General features: G+C 36.9%; 1 protein-coding gene across 3 annotated transcripts in view; it reads right to left on the reverse strand.

The window, feature by feature from the left end:
- The window catches only part of FBXO25 (F-box protein 25), a 29,794-nt gene that overhangs the window by 3,577 nt on the left and 9,783 nt on the right, over positions 1-16,434 (reverse strand). For 2 of the 3 annotated variants that reach the window (XM_009333211.1, XM_009333212.1), the window contains 5 exons: positions 14,254-14,346; positions 9,945-10,038; positions 9,027-9,211; positions 6,957-7,139; positions 4,690-4,833 (listed from right to left, as the gene is read on the reverse strand). In XM_009333211.1, the coding sequence (XP_009331486.1) occupies positions 4,690-4,833; positions 6,957-7,139; positions 9,027-9,211; positions 9,945-10,038; positions 14,254-14,346 (699 nt within the window). Of the gene's footprint in view, positions 1-475; positions 503-4,689; positions 4,834-6,956; positions 7,140-9,026; positions 9,212-9,944; positions 10,039-14,253; positions 14,347-16,434 lie in introns of all 3 variants that reach the window. The other variant, XM_009333209.1, reaches the window with a different exon arrangement.

Consider the following 16,434-nt stretch of genomic DNA (forward strand, 5'->3'; position numbering starts at 1 on the left):
AGTATGTACAACCACAGCATTCCAAGTGGAGTAAAATAAGTTTTAGCACCTTTGCATTAAAGAACGTTATCTGAGGTTCATGTTACCCTTTTCAGATTTAAGTCCTGAATTAAAATACATCAGGGAGTGCAGAAACAGTTTATAACACTGAGTGCAGAGAAACCTATTTCTTAGCGAAATCTAGCTGATCTCACTGACACCATGCACCTATGTTGATTAGAAGTTGAATTATGGTTCCTAGTTTAAATGGCATTAACAGGGAATATGGCAATAATAAACAAATCTGATGAAAGACTGAGATGGAAAGTCATCGCTACCTTATCTAACAGGGAAACAAGAAACAAAGTACTCCTGCTGCTAAACTGATGTGGGGAAACAAAACAAAGAGTATCAAACAATCAGAAATTAACACGTTATTCACTTTGACATTACAGAACAGTCAGCAATGAAAACGGATGAGACACACAGGAAATACCTTGAGTAACAAAGCAAGGTGGTAGTCCTTTGAGATTGTGAAGAAGGAAGCAGGAAGGAGAGCCATAAAGTAAAAGAAGCAGAGTTAAGGTTTATTGAAGCTAAGGTTCATATGCCATTTAGGAAAATAGTCTTTTATTCTTGTGGCAAATCACAAGCAGCTGGAGAACCAAAACCAGCACAAGCCCCAAGATGACTAAAACCAAGTGCGAATCATATCACTTATGCAAAAGAATTACGCTAGTTTACATAAAGCCCTGGACATTGAAAGAAGAAAAGGTATTTCAACTTCTGTGGCCATCTCTGGGATAACTGAAATGTGCTACTGAGTGAGCTAAGAAAATAAAAGAACTGCCCACAATTGCAACGTCACCTAGTGGAACGGAAGAAATAGCATACACAAAAAGCATTCACAGAGGCATCAGTCAATAATTAGTTTGCCATTATTTTTACACTACTGAAATTATGCATTTTTCTCACTTTCATCATGGACAAATCCTTTACCAAGAAGTCACTTCTGAAAGACAGTCATTCGATATGAAGAGTTTCTTATAATCATTCCCTCTTTTAGCACGGAAGAGTACAAGATGTTCTATTATATCACTGTACTTCCTACAGTGAATTTAGGAGTCTCCTTCTTCTTGCATTTAACATTACTACGGTCACAGGTTTTAAACAAATACAGGAATACCAATGCCGCTTCCTGAAAAGCTCTTAAAGACTTGTTAAAAGTAACACTAAGATTATTATAGCATACTGAAAAATGAAAAGTAATTTCCCTACTTCAACTGTTTGCTAATTCAGTTCAGTAGCCATCAGTCCCTTCTTTTGCAGGCTTTCTTTAAAAGGACACAAAATGCAGGACTGAAAGAATTTCCTGTGTGTAGCCTTCTCATGTTGCCAGCAATTACATTATATTATCAATTTTATAAACTGATGAAAATTCTTCTCATCACTAGCTAGGCCTGTGCTCTGTGGCTATTTCAGAACCTTGCTGCTTTGGTTCTTAGAAACTCTTAACTCCCAGTGTAAGTTTACCCACAATTACTTTCTACAACTTATTTGCATCAAGGATGTCCCTTAGCTTAAATAATTTCCCTCAGTAGTCTCACGTTTATTCATCCCTTCTCTGTCTCATGGAGAGATTCATGGACTCATGCTCAAAAATTCATGGAAAGCGGTCACATTCCTTATTAGCTTTAACACAGCTAAGTTAAAAGAAATTAACCTCTGCTAGTCTTCTTCATGCCCTGATCACTTACGTACTTTTTCCTCTGCAACTATTGCAGTGTTTTGCTTTGTTCTTGAATGAGGGGAGAAAAAAGGTGCAATACCAAGAAGTGTTCAGCTCACTGCCTGAAGTTCTTCTGACTGCCTCTGAAAGCAAAAGCTGCCCGATTTTTGAAGTGTACCATTAAAAGAAGAAACTAAATTTTTACATATTATAAACTATCTGGAGAATCCAGTGCTTCCATTTGTTTAAAGAGCCAAACACTTGCTACTTTTCTTCTGTAAAGTAACTGTGACTTCTCATTTAAAGTTTGGTTTTGGTGCGGTTTTGTTGTTGTTGGTTTTTTTTTCCTATATGCCCCCCCAGTGGAATGAGGCAGAGTAAAAGCTTCAGTTGAGAACAAAAATCTGTACATTATAGATACAATTATATGTCAACCACTCATATACATATTTAGTTTAATAATAATCTGTCTAATCACATATGATACTGAAGCTTGAATGAATTGTCAAAGCCTGATAAAAGTTCTTTCTGATTAAGAAATATTTTTACGTAGCACAGAATTTTTCTAGAACTGATAAAGTACCTCCTGTCCCGCTGCCCCCCACCCCCACTTTGCTTCCCATCTCTCTTTAGAAAGCTTGGGAAAGAATATAGATACAAGTGCCTGAAAAAGCAGAACTATTTCCCCCCCCCCATATAACTCAGAGTGACTAGCACTACTTTACTCACATTGCCCTGTAAACAGAGGGACTGTTTTTCAGACCAATGATTAACCACTTAGTGTCCCTGCCAATAAGGGTGCCAGTTGTGCAGAAATCAATTCGTTTAACAACCTATTTCAGCCTGATCAAACATTTGTTTTAAGATGGGGACAAGGCTTAGATTCCACGACCTAGAGAAGGAAAACTGCAACGCAGGCTCGCAGAATAATCAGGTTGGGAGGCACCTCAGGAGGTCTCCAGTCCAGCCTTCTGCTCAAAGCAGGGTAAGCTATGAGATCAGACCAGGTTGCTCTGAGCTTTGTCCAGTCAGGTCTTGAAAACATTCAAGGATGGAAACTGCACAACCTCTATGGTCAAACCGTTCCCTTGCTTGGCTGTCCTCATGGCAGGCTCTTAGGTTCCTCTGAAGCGGTCTTCTCCAGCCTCTCCTCACAGGGCAAGTCCTCAAGCCTCCCTGATTGTTTGGCCCTCACCTGAACTCCATCCAGTTTATCAGTGTCTTTTTTGTATTGGGGACCCCCAGCTGGATGCAGTATCCCAGATGCAGTCTAATATCGGAGTGCCAAGTGAAAAGGGATAATCACTTCCCTCAACCTGCTGACTCTGCTCTTGTTAAAACAGTTGATCCCAAACACCTGCTACAGAATTTTAGTGCAGAAGCATGCAATTAATCTATAACCACACCACCACTTTAAGACCTGCCCAAATCTCCAGGATGAGGCAGTCAGCACTGGAATGGTGATCTAGTAGGTACTGCTCACCAACCCAAAGTACCTTTAGAACTTACTGCGTTGTTTCACTAAAAATATAAAACCACAAAGTGAGTGCTGTTATATCAGTTGTAGATTAGTCAAGGTAACAAGACATCTGCCTGCACAGGTTCACTGCCTCTTACTGTCACACGCAATCTCTGAAGTTAAACATTTAATTCTCAACACATTTTAGTCATTCCTAATATTACGTGCTATACTTTCAATTATACCAAGATCAGAATGACATAAATTTACTGTAGAAAGCATTAACCCTTTACTCAGCAAAGCCAGACAATCCAAGCAAATCCGATACCAAAAATGCCCACCTGCATGCATGCTGTGTGCTTACCTTTAAAATTTCCACTTTCAAAGAGAAAACTTTACCCTACATATTGGGCAACACGATAAAGACTTATTCCACTGCAATGAACAGTTCTTAGTCATTCTTGACACAGGTTCTTCAGCAAATGCCCAGGCTTTTCACAGCAGAGGCCAATTCTGACTACCTGCTTTCCTTCTATCAATTTAGCAAAACATATTAGTACCTGGAAGGGCTCCTGTGGTATCAAGAATACTCAACTTTAAAATAACATCATTCAGTAACATGCTACTTCTATGAAAACTAGCTTATCCTGTTAAACAGCCTCATTTTTTCTATGGAAAATAAAAAAGCCTCACACTGACATGCAACTCCTCTTAAAATCACAGAAAGATGACCCAAGAGCAACTAATTTCTGTGAATTAGAATGTGATTATTTTCCAAGATTTCTCAAACATTTCTTGCTCTTTGCTGTCCACTTAGCACTACCCATATCTGGTCTGTGAATGCAAAATTAAGGAAGTCTCATTAACCAGAAGGTTAGATTATGGTTCAACACAAAGTAAAAGCAGGACTATGTGTTCACACACAAGTTAAACATGAAAATGCCCTACAGAAATTAAAATCATCCTGTAAGACAGAATATGCTTCATGGTAAACATCAAAATCGACGTAAAATGCATTTTGAATGAAGTTTCAAACATTCCTCCAAGCTTCATATGGGACAGAATGAAGACTATAAAAATACAGTTTTACACCAATGTGGTAGGAATACTACAGTAATAAGTTCTCATTAGAGACGTACTGATTGCCATGCCATCATTAGAAAAGGGATGTCATAAAACAACTAACTTCATACAAGTTCCTAAGTTCCTAACAACTTAGCATAAGATTAAATAGATACAAGAAGACACAGAGTACAACTCTTTCCACATGGCGCTTTTCCTTGCAATTCTAAGTATTGAGGTTATCAGATATCAAGGGATAAGAATGCTAGATAAAGAACAACTTTGGAATTTAATACTGATTTTATATGGAAGTTTTATATATTATTGAAAAGTTAGGTATTAGTTGTCCAATCACATTTCACATGAGAAAGCTAACAAGATGATCTTAGTATTTTTCCTTTCAGATGATCACCAGTAGCTGTTAGAACTTATTTTTGATTATCTATTTCAAGGCTCTTACCTTCCAAAACAGAATACTACAGTGTCGACAGAAATGCAAGGTGTCCCCGTACTGTTCCTTTATTGGGTAATATTTCTGAAGTGCAAAGTACATCAGCTTCCAGTCAATGTGACCTTTCTCTGATGGGATCAAATGCCTACAAAACTGGACATAAAATTAATATCTTCCTTTAATTGTTAAAGAACTAGTCAAATCAGGTAAAGGACTGGGGGGATGGGTGCGGAGAGAAGGTAGTTAAACTGAAGTTTTGTAACTGAAACTCTTTGAAGTTGATAATCTGACATCATACATCCCTGCAACACAGTGAGAGAGATCTAGCCATAAAAAAAATGGAAAGTAAAACACTAAGAACAGGAGGGTGCATATTTGCCAAGAAAAAGTAGGCCATACACAGCTGATCTAACTCTACTGTCTTGAAATTATTCTAATTATAGTTAAGAACCATGTAACAAAAAGAGTATTTAGAAATGTAAGTAATTAATTTTATACTTTTTAAAAACCACTCAGGAATGAGATTAAAAAAAATCATTGTGCATTACAAATAGTGGTTTTCTGTTAAGACAGTTAACTATGGATTTAAATAATGCTTTTTCTTTCATTTTAAAAGAATATACATGATTATTTTTCATTTACTTATGATCTTTCTAGAAGGATAACAATAATCAGCAGTTGATGTACTTCTTGAGGACATAATCTGTGTGTAAAGATTAGCTGATGCACAATGGCTATTTCTCCCCAGCTTAATACACAGCCAAGGTTTATTAAATATGGATTTGTAAAAGGCTTCTGTTCCACTCAGTGTGGATTAATGCTAATACATTAAGGGCTTTCTTCATTCAGAAGCCAACTCCTAGATGGGGAGCTGCCTTTCTGATTTCTGCTACACTTCACTTCGTTTCATAATAGCTTCCCTATGCAGAGTTCTCATTTTTTCCAAAAGTGCTCTTCAGATATCAAGTATGTTTTTGTGGTTGTTTCAATGGTTCAACAAATATACTGCAGAGAACAGGAAAAACAACCTAACATGATTCTGTAGCTTATTAAGGTAGGACACTTTTAAACAGAAAAAACAGAATTTGATATTGGAAAATAAAATCATTGGATTTCTATCATTAATAACCTAATAAGAAACTGAATGTGAACATTTAAGAACACATTGGAAACACTGTGTACAAATGTCCTTTAAAAGGCACAGGGCTAGCTAATTCTACTGAAATACTTCAGTGATCTTTTTCCCAGTATTACCTTAGTATAACAGCTTCCTCTCCAACCAGTTTTATCTCTGTTCAATAGAGCTTACCTCATCTAGCCTCAAAATCCACTCAACTGCTATGTTAAGCTTAAACTTCTTATCCTCATAACTTCACCTCGCATTCTTCTGAGCTGCTTCTGAAGGAGGGTTTTTCAGTTTGCCTTTGTCTGTCTATATTCTCCATGAAGTTAATCCTAAAGCCTTTCATCTCACCAAAATTCTTATTTGGGTCAACTGCACATGAGTTAATTGATCTTCACTTCTACCTTTCCTGTTATGATAATACTTAATCTGGTAGTCATGGATCAAATAGTACCACTTCAACCTGTCAGATTTAAGAATGTGTATTTTCACTTCCTCCAGTCTGGAATGTACTAGCTTTTTAGAGTTCTTCCTCCACTTCAGATGAGGTAGCTTCTATTTTCACAGCTTTATTTTCACCTAGTCTGATTTTGTCCCAGCATATATTACTGTCAGAAAATGAAGACAGTTCTGGAGGCATTCCTAGATTACTTTAATGCTTTTTATGAGGAAGTGACAGAAAAGTACCATTTCTCTTTTTGTTCTTTCAAAATCTCAAGCATTTGTTCCATTCTTTTTTTCAAAAATCCAATTTTGGCTTCACCAGCCTGTTCATGTAGCCTAAAAGTCTGAGCAATCTTTTTGCCTACCTTGGTTAGTAAAACAAGTTCTGCTTTAGGTACTAAAATTAGAAACACCTTAGAGGTATCCTCTACTGCACTTGTTGGGGATTGTGTAGTTTAAAAAAAAAAAAAATCATCTTACAGTAGACTTTTTCTAAAATAATGCAAGGAAACAGCCTGATAGTTATCCTAAACTCAGACATGCTGAATACAATTTTCAGTATGAACCAAGCCCAAAAAAAGAGAACATTTTCACTATTGCTACACACTGTCACATTTTTATATCAAAAAGGGCTAGTTCACACTTCATTATTAGTATACCATATTGCAAAGATAAGGGCCACATTTATGCAAATGATAGAGTTTATTACCTGCTTTTCCGCAAAATGGTACTGGCAGAGTTTTTTCCACAACTGTCTGTCTTCACTGAGCATGTACAAAGTTGGGGTCACTTGACCCAGAGTAATAATGTCCCAGCCATCAGAGAACCTGTATAAGATGTTATTCAGCATATGGAGAGGGAGATCGCTAAGCGTAAGACCATTGTTGACTTGCTGGAAATAAGAGTTGGAGACTTTTAACTACAAAAACTTGACAGTACAAGGTACAAATAAGATTCTTACTTTAGAGGTATCTCAGGTGTTAGTTTAGTTTGTACAAAACCATTGAGTAATATCTATGGTTAATTCTGTGATACTTCAACTATTTTATTCTCCAACTGCTGTTGTTGAAAACTTAAATGACTACAGGTACAGAAGGAGCTACAGACTGTAGCTTTATAACTTATAGCTTTCCTACTGTTAAAATAAACATATCCTAAATTCTTTATTTAAGTTTCAAATAATTTTAAAACACTTCTCAGAAAAATAATTCAAGAGTATACAGTCTTGAAAACTACGATACATTCATTTCCACCTTTGGGAGAAGTGTGCTAACTATAATAAAGGCATGAACCAATTTATAATTTGTAGGATAACTACAGTTTCTCAATTTTTATTAGGAAACAGAGCACACGTTAATTTGCCTTAAGACAACTAGAGTACAGAATATAGGACTGAAGAGCAGAAACACAGAATGAAAACATTATGGAAGTCAGGGGCAGAAGAGAGTAGGTTCAGTTCTGAAGTCTGGAGAGAGTTCCCCTCATACATCAATGAGGAATTCTGCAGGGGGTGACAGATCAGAGCACTGAGAAAGCTGTCATTGAGAGTATACACCTCTGCTGAACTCTCTCTTTAATGTGGTAACCTACGGCACACCTCATACATGACTGAATCTGGAGCCTATACTGCCAGGTGGCACAAGGCCTGAGTCCCAGCTGGCGAGGAAGGGAGTGTGGGCAGCTGCCGGCCCCACCTAGCACAGCTGCCCAGTCGCAAGGCACCGGCAGCACAGCAGCTGTACTCTAGCAGGCTCTCACTTCTGTCAGTTTATTTCACAACCATTCATCTCACTTATAGAGTAGACTTTCCATCATGTCATCTGTTATAAACATCTCTGGGACTATTGTTCTGTTCAGGAATATGTGAGCATTACTGATGCAAGGTTTCTCATCAGTTATTTCAACCAACATAAAACAGCTCAGATGGAAGTGGCACACTAGAAACACAGCAACTGCAGTGTCTCAAAATGTCTATGCTGTGGTTGCTTGGCATATGAAGACTGCCAAGATCGGGTTCGCCGTTTCTCCTTTCTATTCCAAAATTAGCTGTTTTATTTAGATACACGGCACACACAGCAAGGACAATTTCAAAATTTCATAGCTGAAAGCAAACAGATGAAACAGTTGTTGCTCACATTAAAGTCATACACCTTGCAGCATTTCTTCCTCCAGGAGTAACCCAGACAGGTTAAAAGAATTGCCTGCTTATCATCAGAAGTTTCCACTATAAAAACCTGGAACAGTGCATACCACATGCTTTGAACAAAGTCGCATGATCAGAATCCAGATGCTGAAGTCATCATCCTTTTTTTACAAAAAGCAACTATGCTAATGAATAAAGCTGTAAAATTGCTACTTGAATGTTTTATTTCTGTTTTCTTGATACAACTCTAAAATTCCTTTTATATTTTTATTTCTTCAGTAGTAGAACATTTACTTTGGAATTAAAAATCAGTACTTTTTCCATCTCTATCTGACAATCTAGAGACAAACATTTTGAAATTTATTTGGGTGAGAAAAACATTTACATCTATACATCTCTACCACAAACCAGAAGGTACAGGCACTGTAGCAGCCCTCATTAGAAAAGAGCTATTAAAACACCAGAAAATTACATTGATTCCATTTCATTAATTTCATATTACTTCTCTAAAAACAAAGAAAACAAGCAAAACTATTTAAGATGTATTTGAGACTTTGTTCACTTACAAATCATAAACCAATGTTCAATACAATTCCCCTCCCCCGATTACTTTTTTAGCATGATTTAATAATATACCTTGTTCATCTGAAGGTTTTTTAGTTGTTGCTGCCACAGAAGGATAGTTTCTAATCGGCAAATCCAAATATTGATGTTCCCTACCAACACAGATTTTCCTACTCCCCTAATCAGTATACAGAGAGTAGAACTCAGATCCTGTAGAAGATCTTTGATTAATCGTGGATTATATTGGTCTTCCATGACTGGAAAACAAAACAAACCAAATACAATTTTGGTTAACTGAGTTAACCAAGCTAATACAGTTAGCTCAAGATAATCAGTACTTTTTTAGATGAACTAATTACAACTCAACTGTTTGCGTACAAATAACTGCCCTAATTCCCACCATGACATTCATTAATGCTGTTCCATAAGTGCAAGATCAATAATTAACAATTTCACAGGCAAATTTGATATAACATTTCATGCTATGCATTTAATAAACTTAATGCTGAACAACTAGTTATAAATCCGATTTCTTCTGTTCAAAGCTGATAGTATTACACCTCCATTTAGTGTGGTTACCAGAAAAAAAATTTCAGTATTATGTAATAGCTTTTTAAAAAAAACAAACAATAAAGTAGTTATGTACTTTAAATCTCAGTACATCATGCAAACTGAAAAACAAATGTTACTAATCTAAAAGCTTTCACATTTCATAAAGAGTATAATTTAATAGTAACCAATAGTTTCTGAATAGAATCTAATTATCATTTAACTTCACCAATCTGTTTTAACAGACATGATTCAGTAATCAAAAGGAAACAACTTACTGCAACTGTGGGATGGGAAGTATGAAAACTTTCACTAATTAAATATGCTATTGCTTTGACTTACAATGTAAAACAGTAATAAAGCTAAAAAAAAAAAATCAACTGATAACTTAGTCACAGAGATTAAATGTGAACAAGCAGATTACAAAACCTTAGGTCTTACCCTTCCGCACAATTTTGTCCAAAATGTTAAAGTAGTTCTTCTGTGCTGCACCACTCAGTGAAGTTAACTGAGATTTTGCAATTAACTGCAAAAGCTAGGACAAAGAATTAAAACTCAGAAGAATGACAGAAGTAAAGGATGGTTTCAAACACACTTTCAGTACATAGATTCACCTACAACAGCCTAGAGCACTGCAACTGTATTTCATGAAAACGTCACTACAGAGTTCAGAAAACGAAGCAAGACAAGGCATCCCATGAACAACTCATGAAGAGATGCACATTTTCAAAATACTATACAAATACTAGTGTTTATCTCTGTGATAGGGCACATGACATATGGTCTTTATAAGCTGTAGTGAAACAACGAAGGGAGTGTTTTGGAGGCTCACAAATAGAAATGTGGTCTTTGATGTGGCTGGGTCCTAAACCCCCTGACAGATTTGGGGGCCAGGAACATCACTCTGAACTGATACCAACTACTAGACTTCCAGCTTCTGAGTGAAAGTATCATACTGGTCAAACTGAGGCGTGATAGACTTAGTGCACTACTTTCTGCTCATGGAGAGGAAGTGACGTATTTTACCTAAACTGGGGAAAAAAATTCTGTATTACTCCCACATTCAGGTCCCTGGCAGAAGAAACCACAGTAATCTAATAATGAGCAGTATACATACTGTATTAGTAACTTTCCCTTAACTACATAGTAAGGATCTCCTAACTGTCCACACGTTTCTCTCTGGAACCACTGTGAACAGAAGAGTGGCAAGAACAGTGGGAATGGTCTAGGGGAAAGTCACCAGAATAGCTTAAGTTCTTGCTGCACATGAATGCCAAGCTATAGCTACTAGAGGCAGCCCTTGCTCCATTCTGACACCTTTGCTTTTACATTTTAGATTCAGTTTTGTAGCTGATAAGGACCGTTGCTTCTCCAACAAAAAATGGTCTCTTAGTATGAAATATAAGAGAGACTCTGATGTTATGACAGTATTGCAATGTTTAGAAGTGTGGCACTGAGCTTTACAATTGCAATTCATAATGCTGAGTTCAGAACAAGTGTTCTCAATACATCAGAAAGGGAAAGCAGGGAGCAGAAACAGCATCCCCTACAGAGTGCTTGAAACATTAACCTGCAGAGCCCTGCTTTGTAGGACAGCATCAACTATTGGCACAGAGGGTGAACAAAGACTAAGCCTGCCAAAAATTATTTTGTATCTTCATTTCTAAAACACTGATTTGACACTACACTCAACGTTAATTTTCCTTTGGAGGAAGAGAGAATACACCTGTTCTCTCCCTGATTTAATAATGTTCCTTCTGGCTTCTCTGCATGATCCCTGACAAAACATTATGTGCTATGAAAGGAGGAAATAATTCTCCTAATGTATTTAAATACAAGCAAGCTATTTATACAGTTTTCGAGACTAGATATCAGGACCTCTTTCTTGGCATTTTCAAAGCCTTTTAGTTTGATTAATAATTTAGAGCACACCTAGAGGTCTCCGGCAGTTTGCCAATTCAAGCAAGTATGTACATTTCTCTTGATTAATTTAAAAAAATTCAGTTATGTCACTCAGACTAAAGATCAAATTAAAGAAACAAATTCCACCTGTCTGATTTTAATGAAGATTCTGATTTCAGTGAAGGTTAATATGCAAACATTTTGAAAAAAAGACCATCCATATCAACTCAACAACTGAAGCTGTAATTTAACAGCTAAGAAATGATCACTATACTACAGCACAAACAAGTACAGGAAAACAGTTGATCCTACCTCCTCCCTGCACTGCCCACCCTAAAAGGGTCCTGGGCAGACATCTATATTAACTTTTAATAATAACTGGGAGGTTTTTAGTTAGTTTGAGAATCAAAATGGATCATCTTGGTGGTCTAGGATCAAAGAAGAGCTATCCAATAGGGCTTGGTATTTCAAAAAAGTCTTCTTGATTTATATCTTGCTATCTTAAACGCAACAAGCAGAACAACACACAAAAGTAATCATCATTGTGTTCATGTATAACTAGGAATAATTCTTAGAGGAGAAGAAATAGGAACTCCTGCACCGCAGTAAATGAGATCTACACAAAACATATCCACCATCAGAAACTCCAGGGAAGTAAATAAGAATTTGTATAAAGCAGACAGGTATGAGATGACCTGCTTCTCACATTAGGTCTCAGTTGCAGACTGGCTTAAAACCTGATAAAGCAGATTAAACATCCTTTCTAAAAATCTGTTGCAACTTCACATATTACTGACATCCACACAGATGTTTTAATTTGTTAGATACAACACCACAAACAAACAAGTTCTACAGCTACAGAATGAGCAGCAGCTGTCATTCATATTGATCATGTTTATTAGCAGCTCAGTAACTTTTAAGGTCTCAGATGTACAGTTTCTGTTGATAAAAGTCAGTTTGCCTCCATCACCTCGGAGGAACTAATGCAAAGATAGAATTAGATTTTTGTAACTGTAAAGCAATTCTAAAATTTAAAAAAAATTCAAATAAATTCTAAAATTTTAAAAGAATTTTAGAAGTCTGTCTGCTATTCTAAAGCCATCCTAATTTCTCAGGGTCTACCATTACTCTAGTAACCATTTGGATCACAAAGCCAAATCTCTGAATTTTAAAGTATTGCTCCTTTCTCAACAATCTTAAGCCTGGCTAACTAAACCAGCCATTTTATATTCTTTGGTGAACAGAAGAGAAACTGGCCAATGTGCTTATGTTAGACTTTGTACTTTGTTCTGATCAACTGTTTTGAGCAACCCAGCTTAGGCACTGCAGCATCTAAAAAAACATGTAAAATTCTAGTTCTGGATTCATTCTTCCTGTTTACCGTTCAAGTGAGGCACTCAAAGGTTGACACCATTTATAACACAAATCACCTTTAGGTGCCTTTTTTTTTCTTCCTACTGTTCGAGGCTGAAAAGTTTTGGGAGAGATCAAGGCTCTTGTTTCTGCTCCCAAAACAGCATTAAAAAGCAATGTTCTAAATGACAATGCATACATATACCAAAAAATCTGCAAGGGGAATAAAACAGGCAAGTACCCTAACCATGAGCGTGGAAGCAAATCCTTTTTGCTTTGTTTCCTTTGGTCCCACATCTCTTGTTTTTCTGGAAGTATAATACACTGTCTTAGCTTCACAAGGATGGGTAGAATGTGTTTTCTCTCCACATACTCCATGGCTTAATGGCAAGGGTGTTCTACTGGTATGTTTATTTAATTTTCATTTGTGTCTTTTCACATTCTGGATGCATTCCAACTACTACATTATTTGTGAACAGCCTCACCACTGAACTGAACTCTAGTCCCGATACGTCTCACGTTTTGAGCTTCTCTAGGAGTTGGGACAAGCACTTTACTACCTCAAGTTAGATGACAAAAAAAATTGGGGCTAGAGAAAGACCACTATCTCCCAGAACAGGTATTTCCAAGTGGGCAGCTGGTTAGACATTGAGGAAATAAAGGCATAGCATTATGTGGCTCCCTAAAGTACAAGTTACGTAGTTTTGGAGAACAGGCAGATAGCACCGTTGTCCAGACTTACAGGTTCCATGCACTTAATTCTCAACTTAAGACTAGACCTGACCCAGAGAAGCTAACATAGCGAGAAGGGGACTTTCCAAGGAATCATGAGTTAGTATATCATAATTGTTTCCATAAACTTCATGTCACTGTTAGTTGTAAAAGACAACTTGGAATAAAACTCATTTCTGGAAGACAAAAAAAAAAAAAGGAAGACTGAAAAAGCTGGAGTCTCAAGTTTCAAGGGATGTTATCAAAGTTAAATGCATATATATCTTGTCCTAGATAAAAAAAGTGTGCAATGAATCACAGGACTGTTAAGAAGCTGCAGAAGAAAGAGAAACTGCAGAATATTTACACATCAAATATTCTTCTAGAAATTGCTATTTTAAGCATATTTTAGATGTAGTAAAGTATATTTAAGATGTATTACACATAGCTATTTTTGGGTTTTTTTAGGAATTATTTTGCTTTTAAAGAGAGTTCACTACCTAGACTGATGAACAACTGAAACTACCATCAGTATTTCCCCATAAATACACAGCATACTGGCCATCACCATCCTCCTCAAGCTATAGGCTTATCATAGAGTAATATAACAAGTTTTCACCAAAGGAAAATTACTAAGTTTAAAATTGGTTCATGCAGTATAAGTTACATATGAACTGGATATTTATACAGTCACAAATCAGCTGATCAGTGCAAAATTATTTTGTACACATAGGCACATCAGCAAATGCATTTTTAAAATATGCATATAAAATAAAGAGCTTACTTTGACCACGTAATTGAACCTTCTGATGTCCTGAATTGCACTTGAAAAGTCTAAGCGGTTAAAAGCCTCTCCCAAAGTGCAATAGCCATGTCTCTGAGAAGAAGAATAAACACAGTTTAAGTGGAAAGAAACAAAGATAAAATTGAGGAAAATATTCAGAAAAGCACTCTGCCATGCAACTGATGCTTATGTATGCCAAGCTCCCAGGAAATATAACGTATCTGGACTGAAGATTTATTTAATTTCTTGTAGAACAAATGAAACCAGATATGCTATCTGGAACTAACAGGTACGTAGGCAATATTACTCGACAGCAAGGCTTTTAAATTCATACTAATCATGCGATCTGTAATCACTGGTATTTGAGCATCCTGGGAGTCTACTCAGATGATCTTTAGAGGTCCCTTCCAACCCAAACTATTCTATGATTCCATGATTCTACTCCACTGTTGCATGGCCACAACGCTGGCACTCTCTCATGGCTATCACACTCCCCATTTGCCTCAGCACAAGGTAGAGCTTTTCTGTACAGCAGTCTGAGCTTACAACCATAAGTATTAACTGACTGAGTTTATGTTCACAACTGAGGGTTAGAACCCAGCTACCTGCTCCTGGGATTGGAAGAACAAGTGGTCTCAACATCTAGAATTTATTTTCTGGGTGCTAGACGTTTAGGCACAATTTTTCTTAGGTACCAAGAGCAAGAGCAATTGTATTTTCTTTTGGTACTTCTGCACAGGGGGTCTTTAAGGTGAAAATGGAAGTTTCAGAGGCAGTTGTGGAACTACTTAAGGTGGTAGTAGCAGCCTGAAATGACATGGGATCACATAAGCTGAGTAAGTTTAGAGCCACAAACCCACACAGGAGCCTTGGAGCAAATATAATGAGGCTAGAAAAACCCTACAGCTGGTGAAAGAGATACTTGCAGAGCAGTGTGTTAGTATGGCTTGTCAGCCCAGGGAAGGAGGGGGATAAATAATTATTTGAAGTTCATTCCTAGACAGCCTTCCTCATGGTGAAAAGATGACAGTAGAACTTAACGTTCCTTTTTGCAACCCAAAGAAAGCTTACCCTGGATGTACCCCAGCGGGACAGGAGACAGTTAGCTGTTCACTGCAGAGTGGTGGTACTTACTGCCTATTGGTTAATGACTGAATTCAGGATTGTACTGCTTGCTCATCCAATTAATATACCTGAGATCCAAGTGCGCTGCACACTTCACAATATGCACAACTGGGTTGGCTAATAGCAGTGAATTAACACAGACAACAAAACTTTCGTTGAAGTTTAAACATTTGTGGCTGTTCTCTGGCTAAACAGTTATTAAAAGGCCATGCTTAAATACATTAACATGAGGTACATTTCCTTGAACAGCTGGAAGCAGATTTCTATGAAACTTCAGCTCTACCTTTCCCAATGTACCATCATGACAGAACTACTCAAAGAGCATCTCCTACTTCGTTTCAGCTATATACCTGCACTTGTTTTGGTTTTCTTTATTTTCAGTGCTCTCCCATAGCATGTTTCACATGTTTCTTATCAAGACCTTCCTACTCTTGTCATTTTGCCCTAAAATTCAGTATCCAGTTTGGAAAAAAAGTTTCCTAGTTGCGAGACAGCCATTTCAAAATCAAGTAAGATTACAACCTGTAAGGAAAACTAGAGCCTCTGTAAATTATGTTTTAGATTAACTTAAATTGTTGCTCTACATTTTTTGGTTCAAGTATGCTTATTCTTTGCTACTGTTTCATTCTGCTACATAACTTTTTACTTTAAGCTTCTGAATTTATACAAGGAATTACTTAAAAAAGATTAGTGATTAATTGTAGCCATCCCTGTTTTGTTTTTTATATTTAAAAAAAACAGGAAAGGTGAATGGTCAATTATTAGAAGACAACAGCAATGACAAGAATAAGCTAATTTGTACACCAAAATATTTTGTCCACTCTCTGAAGAAACACAAGCAAATAATCACACATCACTAGTACACCAACTTCTGCACAAGTAGAGGAAAAACAATCCCAACATTCAGGTTATGAAGGACAGCAATGAGTGATTTTAGGCAATTTGTGTTTTGGCCTCAATGTAGTTTGAAAACTCAGCTTAACAACCTTATCATTCAAAACACCATAATGATTTGTGACAGCCTGTTGTCTCCCCTTCCTTCTTACCCTAAATTTG

The sequence above is a fragment of the Pygoscelis adeliae genome, unplaced genomic scaffold (genome assembly GCF_000699105.1).
Source record: "Pygoscelis adeliae isolate BGI_AS28 unplaced genomic scaffold, ASM69910v1 Scaffold57, whole genome shotgun sequence".
Taxonomy (NCBI): domain Eukaryota; kingdom Metazoa; phylum Chordata; class Aves; order Sphenisciformes; family Spheniscidae; genus Pygoscelis; species Pygoscelis adeliae.